This window comes from Toxotes jaculatrix, chromosome 22 (assembly GCF_017976425.1).
Source record: "Toxotes jaculatrix isolate fToxJac2 chromosome 22, fToxJac2.pri, whole genome shotgun sequence".
In the NCBI taxonomy this organism is placed as follows: Eukaryota; Metazoa; Chordata; class Actinopteri; family Toxotidae; genus Toxotes; species Toxotes jaculatrix.
Window position 1 is genome coordinate 1,008,025 of NC_054415.1, and position 8,697 is coordinate 1,016,721.

The following is an 8,697-nucleotide window of genomic DNA, read 5'->3' on the forward strand; positions in this document are numbered from 1 at the left end:
TTTTTGTGTTTTTCAGGTGAAAAGTGACAGAAACAGGCGTAGTGCCTATGAAGGACGTTTTGGTCGTTAAGTTCTGTTACAGAAATGTCAAAGGTGTGAGGAGTGATCTTCTGATAAACAGTTCACATCAAATGCACTGAGCCCCATTTATCTGCACATGCAACTTCACCAATGCAATATGCTGAAAATCAGTCATTTCCTGTGTTTTTCTTCACGATGATTTGCTTTAGCCTTTGCTCCTGTACAGTGAACACAACACATGTTCATTCTGAACCATTAAAACCAGAGTACATCTGTGTGTGGCTCTGTTTTGGTCCCAGTTCTTCTACAACAGCTCATCTCCTGTAAAAACACAGAGCTTCAGTGAATCACATTCCTCTGCGCTGAGTCACTGAACCAGCAGTCCGCCTCCGTCTCATCGCTCCACCTCCGCTCACAGTCAGTGGCTTTTTGCTTTTTTCTTTTCTTTCTCCACCATCTCTACATCGCTCTTTACTTTTGTCCTCCTTAATCCTGAGTCAACCAGAGAAGCACTTTCACTTTGACCAGATGTTTGACTTTTCTGACAGTGACTTAACTTTACGATCAGAAAACTGTTCAACCTGTGAAAGACATGTAAAATGACCACAAATAAACAAATGGTGCAAAGAAGACAGAAGAAGAATAAGCAAACAAACCTAAAATCAGCAAACAGGCAGGCAGAGAGACTTCAAATCCACCAAACCAAACTAAAAATGGCGTTGGACTGTTGCTTTAACTCTGAGAGAAGGTTTTACTTTTGAGATAAGGTCAGGGATGTTTCTCACTCCTGAGTTATGTGTTTGGTCACACCCACCGAGAGATTTCACCCCTGGCAAAAGTTTGTTTTCATCACAGCAGGTCTCCGGCCTCAGACTGGTTTAAGATTAGTGCTTATTCAGAAGTGAGTCCATGTAAAACTTGTCTGTTTTTCATAGCTTGATTTTCACTGCAAGTTTGGAGTTTCTGTTTGCTCAGCGTACTCAGGCACTGCAAAAAAGTTTTACATATGAGACCACTTTACTGTGAGGCGGGGTTGAAAGGAAAAGAGAACAACAAAACAAAAAGCAAAAAGAGACAAACTACACACCTGTGCTGAAGACGGCTCCTGTAAGTAGTGTGCTGTGGTGTGGAGCTAGTTTTATCTGCTTATGTATTTTATTTTGAGGGATCTGTGAAAATGCATCATATTTTCCAGGGTGTTCGCTGTTGATCTGCACAGTAACTGGTACCTGCAGCGGTCAGGTAGCTGCAGGTCACCGTGCCTCTGGGTGACGGTGGAGTATAAACCATATGAAGCAGGATAACAGGGAAATACTCAGGTACCTCATTAGCTGTGAAATGCAGAGCTTTGTTAGATGTGCTTTGCCACTTTTCGCCTCTTGTTCTCAGTAATTTACGCAAAGTAACAGAAGCGGGTCATTTCCCAAATCCGGACTTTTCCAGGGATTCATGTTTGGGCCTCACACCGATGCTCCCGTCCAATCCCGGAACGGGAGGTCACTGCACGGAATCTTTCCACTCGGCTTCCCGGACATAAGCGCTCCTCTCCCCGCCTCCTTTCCTCCCCTCCCCGCCTCCTTTCCTCCTCTCCATCTCTATCCTCATCATTTACCAGAAACCACGCCCCCTCTCCCCCCGCCCCCGCCCCCCTCCCACCGTCCTGAGGCTGGGGGACATAAAGCCCGCAGACTCTGTGGCTCCTCCTCACTTCACCCGCCGCAGTCGCAGTAAGACAGGAGACAGGACACAGGAACCGAAGAGGAGTTCAGCGGATTTTTGTCCTATTCTCACCTGTAAACATGGCTCAGGTCAACACCTGCCTCAAACGCCTCTTCACCATCTTCAACATCTTCTTCGCGGTGAGTTTCCGCCGGTAGATCCCGTTAAAAATGGCCGCCTGTGGATCTGTGGAATAAAAAGTGCGTAGTGTCCGGCTTCAGGCTTTAAAACACGATTTTACCTTTTACAGACGAGTACAACGATATGTGGCTGTGATATGATGTGTAACTTAAAGTAAAACAAATAGAAAGTTATTAAAATTATTGTCATGTTATCAGTTTAAACGTGTTTTGTGTTTTTGTGTGTTATTAAGCATGTGTAAGGTTTTTTATGGCCGGTGTTTTTAATCTGACTGATGTTTTATTCTGTTATTTTAAGCTTTGTGTAGCAGTTCAATATGTTTGCATCAGAGCTTCAGGGACTGATCGATGGAAAGAAAAATAATCTGCAGCCATTTTGAGAATGAAATAACAGTTTCTGACAAATGTATGTAAATTCAAAACTTGCAAATGTGGAAAGGAATTCCAGCTTTTACTGTCAGGTGTGAGAGTATATGAAATATCTTGGGCCAAGATCTGATGGCAAATAATCAATGAATCAGGAAAATAATAAACAGATTAATGAGTAAGGAAAATAATCCTGAGCTGTCCTGTCCTGGCCTGTCTGTTATGGCTGCCACTGAAAACCAGTTGTCACTGATTAATGGATTAGTTTGTAGTTATTTAGTAGTTTGGGTTATGAAGTGTCCGGTGTCCTGTCTTCAAATGTCTTAATTATTCAATCAAGTGTCCAAAATCCAAAGGTGTTCAGTTTCCTCTAAATCAGGACCAGAAGAAGAAAAAGGAAAAAACTGGAACCATCATGTTTGGTCTTTTTGCTTTAAAGTGACTCATCAGTTCCAGATGGGTTTTCTTTCACCTTTGGTTCTGAGTGTTTGTGCTGGTTTCTCTCTGCTGGTTTCTCTCTGCTGGTTTCTCTCTGCTGGTTTCCACTCAGTCTGAAGAGGAAACAGCAGTTAAAGTCAACAGCAGCTGTTTCGTTGTTCAGAAAGCTTCAGACGTGTTTCACGGTAAAAGCCCCGGGAGGTCATCGGCAGCGACGATGTTTTGAATGTTTATCTCCACAAGATCCACACAAGCATTTCCGCACTGTTACAAAACAAATACAAACCGGTTTGTCTGGTTTTATTTTACAAGGTTCACCTCAGAGACATATGAATAACATACCTGACAGTTACGTTATGAACCAGGACTGATCGATTTATGGTTTTCTGATGGAAACTGATTTTCAGACAACGCGATCATGTGATCGGCAAAGCTGCGGGTTTTTGCAGTGCTCCTGACTGACCCAGGATCTGCTGTGTCCACTATTTTCCACATACCTGCCGTCTCCCTACCTGCCGAGCTCACCGATCAGAAGCGGCGTGCTGCTCGTGCACAGGTCAGGCTAACGCAATCAGTATCACCTGCTCCACCTGCTGCTTCATTAGTCAAATGGCTTCAGCTGGACCACAAGCGGAGTTACGGCGTTTATCCGGATGATAAGAGCAGCCGAAGACACCGGGAGATAGGAGGACATGCTGACTGTTAACACGGTCACCGAAGACGGATTTAAAAACTTCCTCCAGTCGCTGGACACAAGATCTGTGATTCCCTCCCGCGTCTGACTGCATTTCGTAAATCCCAGCTCTGAGCTGAGAAGTCTCTGCCTGCAGACAGAGACTTTCCCGCTGAGCACACCGGAGAGAACGTTGCTCGTTTATTTCTTCATTTGTAAAAACTCTAATCAAACTGTTTTTTGTTGTTGCAGATTATTGGTGGTGTGATCATCCTGCTCACTCTGCTGTCTCAGGTCTTGACCAACGTTAATGGAGGAGAAAACGTGAGAACAAACACTTGTTTAAGCGGTTAACCCTTCGCTGTCTGAAAACCCCAAAATATTAACTATCACTCGTCTGTTCTGCCTCCAGCTGCAAGGTCGGACCGCCGGCCTCATCATCTGCTACACCGTGGGCGTCGTCACCTTGATGATCGCCGTCCTGGGAGCCTATGGAGCCCACAAGGAGAGCAGAGTGTCCCTGATCATAGTGAGTACAGAGATCCGCTGACACATGGGCTGCACAGGATGATGTCAGTTCCAAATAAAAGAGGACGTGACACTAGTTTTTTTTTTTTTTTTTTTCAAATCATGCAATATAGAAAATGTTGCGTCACACTGAGAGAAAAAACTGCTTCTAAAAGGAAGTGGCGTGCTTATGGTGACTTAAAGAAGTTTCCAGAATGAGGTGATCTGTGAGGGGAAAACCGGACGAGCAAGCAGACCAAACCTGAAGAGAGAAAAACAACCAGATAACCTACTGAAATGAAACGGGGGGGTTGTGTGGCTTTTTTTATTATTTCCTGTTGTTGCGTTTTGACTCCTCAGAGACCAGCAGGATGTTTTGTGCCCTCCTTTTCCACCTGGGGTCTGTATCATGAACAAAGCTGATAGGAAACCCAGTTAACCCTTTGTTTTCTGATCCAGCCATGAGCGTGTTCGTGCGAGTTACGAGTTACATGTAATATCAACAGGACCGCGCACACGCAGCAAAAAATGCTGTTCAGTGATGTTTGGGAATAATGTCCAAATACTGAAAGTAAGGCTGATTTATTGTGTAGGCCTTTTGTCATATGTTGAGTAGATGTTAGTAGGTAAGTAAGCTTCTCTTCTCGCAGAGACTTCTCATCTATAAATCACACTGTATGTTGTTCATCATGAGACAGACAATGTCATAATGGAATATAAATGAAAATCCATATGATAACAGTCTGTCCTGACAGGGATCTCATTTCTCTGCAGTTCCTGGTCTGCATGGTGATCGGCAGTCTGCTGATGCTGCGAGCCGGAGTCCCAGCCGCCGTCGTCCGACCACAGGTAACAATCCTGACGCTTTGTCGTGGATTCTGCTGCGTACGAGGAGGGAAAGTATCATTACAGAGCGGTGCAAAGTTTTACACATTCATTCATCATTTATACAGAAGAATGTTTAAAAAAAAAAAAAAATATATATATATATATATATATATATATATATATATATATATATATATATATATATATATATATATATATATAACAAAGCCTGTTAACATTTTCCTTCAGAGTGTATGAAGCTGTGTGTGTGTGTGTGTTTGCAGATGAGAGACATTCTTGAGGGAAAGTTCCGTGAATTTTTGCCTCTGGACAAAGCTTCAGACGAGGTGAAGGACATGATGGACGCCCTGCAGACACAGGTGAGATACACTAACTCTCTCTCTCTCTCACACACACACACACACACAGCAACATGGACGATCAAGGTGATGTGAAACAGAAAGATGATTATGACAAAAAATTAACTGGCAAGTAATTTATCGATTTATCAGTTTAACGGTTTTTCAAGAAAAGAGTTTTATAATATATAAATAATAACGTTCATACAGGGCTTTGGCCGGCATGGACCTCAGTGCAGCTCTTTAAATATGAATTAGATGGCGTTTCTGTTTGGAAACATGTTACAAACAAACTCAGAAAACATTAATACAAAATCCGCCCAGTGGAAAAAAACTGTTGCTCTTATCAAAACTCTGCACAGGTTCCTTCTGTGTTCACTAAACATTCTCTGGACTCGGTTTATGTGAAGTAAATTTTGAAAGCACACGTGTGGTCAGAATGAAAAGCAGCTGGAGAAATCAGCCGCTGTCAGGAGAAAGTGGACGTCTCCACAGCGTCTGCTGGTTAGCTCGGGTTGCTGCTGCGGCTGGAATTATCTGTCACTTCCTGTTTTTAAAGAGGAAGTTGATGGGACACTCCTTACTCACTTCCACATTTGCTTTCACACAAATATGAACAAACCATGAGTTTAAGGAAGGCTTTTAAATATTTAGTCCCTCAGTTTCAGTTTGTTAGTTTTCTAATATAAATTCTTTTGACCATCACTGTCTTTCTGTGCACGAGCCTAAAAATAAAATCTCTTCTAAAATCTTTTTATTTGTGCCTGTGAGACTTTGAGCTAACAGTGTGAGCCACAGAGGAAAGTTTAAAGAATAAACGTGGTTCTTTTTACCAGCAGAGTAAACTGCAGTAAACAGCAAGGAAAAAAAGGGGTCAAGCCACAGATGAGTGGTTTCACAGGAGCAGCTTCTCACAGGACCGTTTGTACCAAACACAACTCTCCAACATGAGTTGGCATCAGCTTGGCTGTGGGACGTTCCTACAGACACGTTTATCTGTTCATAAAACTCTTTCTCGTGACCCTTTCCTCTTACTGACAGGTTACTAACTCTGATGAATAACCCTCCTGTTTATTTCTCCTCCTGTGTTTAGCTGCAGTGCTGTGGCCTGTTCAGTTACACTGACTGGGAGGACAACATCCCTAACTCCTGTCTGTGCCGCCCGATGGAGGAGGACAAGTGTCAGACAGTCAGCTACAGAGTGAGTATCACTACACAAACACACTTCCTCCCAAACGTGTTTGAAACGCGGCTCACTAACGTCTTCATCTTTCCGTCTCCTCCAGAACTTCATGCGACAGCAGCAAAAGTCCATCTACACCAAGGTCAGTAAACCAGCGTCAGGTTTATAAAAACTAGACTCAGTTAAAGACGAGAACAAACTAAACAAACGATTCATCCAATGGTTATAAAAACTAGAAAGGTGACGTTTTCTTTCTGCTCCCGTCTGCAGACCTGCCTCCCCATCGTCATGCATTACGCCCTGCTGATCGCTGACATCACAATCGGTGTCATCTTCACCATGGCTGCCCTGGCTGTGAGTATTTCTGCTCTCCTGACGGGTTTAATCTCACCTGTCATCACACTGGTCCCAGCTCCACGGTCTGATTCCCATCACGGCTACGCTCAAAATACACTGGTGTTAATGTGACTTCAGTGCAAAACATCAGTTTCGTTATTTTTCGTTTGCAGCCCTAAAATGTTCCCTGCAGTTATTTTCCTCAGTCTGAGCAGGGCGAGCTCCCTGTGAAAATGGTGGACTGTCCCTTTAAACGCTCAGCCTCTGTCAAAAGTTAATTCAGTGATGTTAAACTGGACTCGCTGTGTTTCCTTTCAGCTGCTGGGCATGATTCTCTCGTCCATCATGATCCACCAGATGCGTTATCCCGACAGACCCACCGTCCTGCTGTCGGTCCCCACCATCTTCTCCACACCGCCACCAAAATACCAGGAGCTGCAAAACCCTCCAAGCTACTGAAGGACCACCTCCACCTTCCTCTGCTGCTGTTAGATTGTTGAACAGGGTCAGGAGGTCCAGCTCTTAATGCTGGGTTATTTTTCTTTTTTTGAATCTTCAGTTAAACAAGTGAGAGTCCAAAGTGCCTCACGTCTGTCAGGAGCTGCGACTGCTGGCTCCACTGCAATCAATAGAAGATAAGGGGTGCAAACAGAACCCCCCCCCCCCCCCCCCCCCCAGCTTTATTAAAAAAAAAAAAAAGCTGCTTTAGAAGTACCTGCAACAACATTAGTTTATTAAAGCTTTTACTTTACAAAATATTCTATTTCCAATTGTAGAATTAAATAGTCAAATATGTAGAGACTTCAATCTCTAAAATCTCTGGCATGTGAACAAGATTCAATCATGGAAACATGGAACAAAAAGATCTTTGGTCACAGTGAAAAGCACCTTAGAGTCAAGATCATAAAATAATTAAAGATCACAGAAGTATTTTGTGTTTTACATGAGCTGTACAAATTGAAAGTTTTACTTGTAATTATGGAAAAAGCAAGAAAAATTCTTTACTCACATGCTCTGTCAGCCTTTTCCTGTTGTTCCATACAAAGAGCTTCAGATTGTTGTTCCTTGTTGCATGGTGAAAAAAAAAAAGCACTTTTTAAAACAACTTCCTCCCTAACTTTCATTTTGTTCTGCTAATGCAAAAAAAGCAAATGGCTGAGAAAAGCCAAACCGTAAGTGCCAGAAATAGTTTGTCCCGCAGAAGCACTGAAATAAACCACTGTAGCTGCAGTAGTTAGTTTTTAAAAAGTTATTATTGAAGGCAAAAAGCATTTTTTCTACTCCCAACACTGGAAGGACCACTTACATCCACCAGTGATATGTTTGCAGAAGACGTCGCTCTGGTCTGTTACTTTATTTTTTTAAAGATTGTTTTTATATTCTATACTTTATGTAAGTGAATGTTACCGTGGGTCTTTTCTTTGTTACTGCCTTCACCTGTGTGAAACACCTCTGTGTTCATGGACATTTGGAGGTGACATTAAAAACATGTTGAGGTTCAAGTGACAGAATTATTGTTCCTTAATGAGGCAAGTAAAAAAAAAAAACTAAAAAGCAGAAGTAAAAAAACTAAAGTCCAGAAAGTCACTTTACTGGTTCACTAAGACAGTTTGTGTCTGTGAAAAAGGGAAATATAACTTTTTTCATCTCTTCTTTGTGTCACATTCGTTTCTTCTGCTGATGATTTAATACGAAATAAAAACGGTAAAAACAGGAAAATGTGTTTTCATATGATGCACTACACGAATAGTTACAGGAAACCATTTAATCTCTAATGAACAAAGCAGCTGGGTGATCAGCAGGAACTCCGGTCTTTGGGTTTCACTCTTGATAAATATACAAATTAAACTTGATCTGAAATTCTGACACTGTAAACTGTACTGAAACAGAGACAAACACACCGAAGCTCTGGTGAACAGGTTAAAATCTTCATCTTCAGACCTAACAGCGCCCCCTGGTGGTCAAACTACATCAACCTCAACGTGTCTGTACAAACATTTCTTATTTATCTACCAGAAGCGGTAAAAATGGAGCTTTTATCTGGTTTTAAGTTACGTGTTCATGGTATGCGTTTTAGATTTTGGTCATTTTTATTACATATTTAACCGGATAAAGGATTTTAGTGAT

At 42.3% G+C, this 8,697-nt stretch overlaps 1 protein-coding gene across 1 annotated transcript; it reads left to right on the forward strand.

The window, feature by feature from the left end:
• Positions 1–1,715: 1,715 nt before the first annotated feature.
• Positions 1,716–8,174, forward strand: LOC121176196 (tetraspanin-8-like). The gene is made up of 9 exons (XM_041030206.1): positions 1,716–1,880; positions 3,610–3,681; positions 3,770–3,886; positions 4,639–4,713; positions 4,977–5,072; positions 6,145–6,252; positions 6,338–6,376; positions 6,505–6,588; positions 6,889–8,174. Exons 1-9 carry the CDS (start codon positions 1,821–1,823, stop codon positions 7,027–7,029), a joined length of 792 nt encoding a protein of 263 aa, XP_040886140.1. The 5' UTR covers positions 1,716–1,820; the 3' UTR covers positions 7,030–8,174.
• Positions 8,175–8,697: the final 523 nt, after the last annotated feature.

Coding starts and splice junctions, on each gene's coding strand:
- LOC121176196 (XM_041030206.1), top strand. CDS start 1,821: ATGGCTCAGGTCAACACCTGCCTCAAACGCCTCTTCACCATCTTCAAC. Junction 1,881..3,609: donor TCTTCAACATCTTCTTCGCG/GTGAGTTTCCGC, acceptor TTGTTGTTGCAG/ATTATTGGTGGTGTGATCAT. Junction 6,253..6,337: donor GTCAGACAGTCAGCTACAGA/GTGAGTATCACT, acceptor CGTCTCCTCCAG/AACTTCATGCGACAGCAGCA.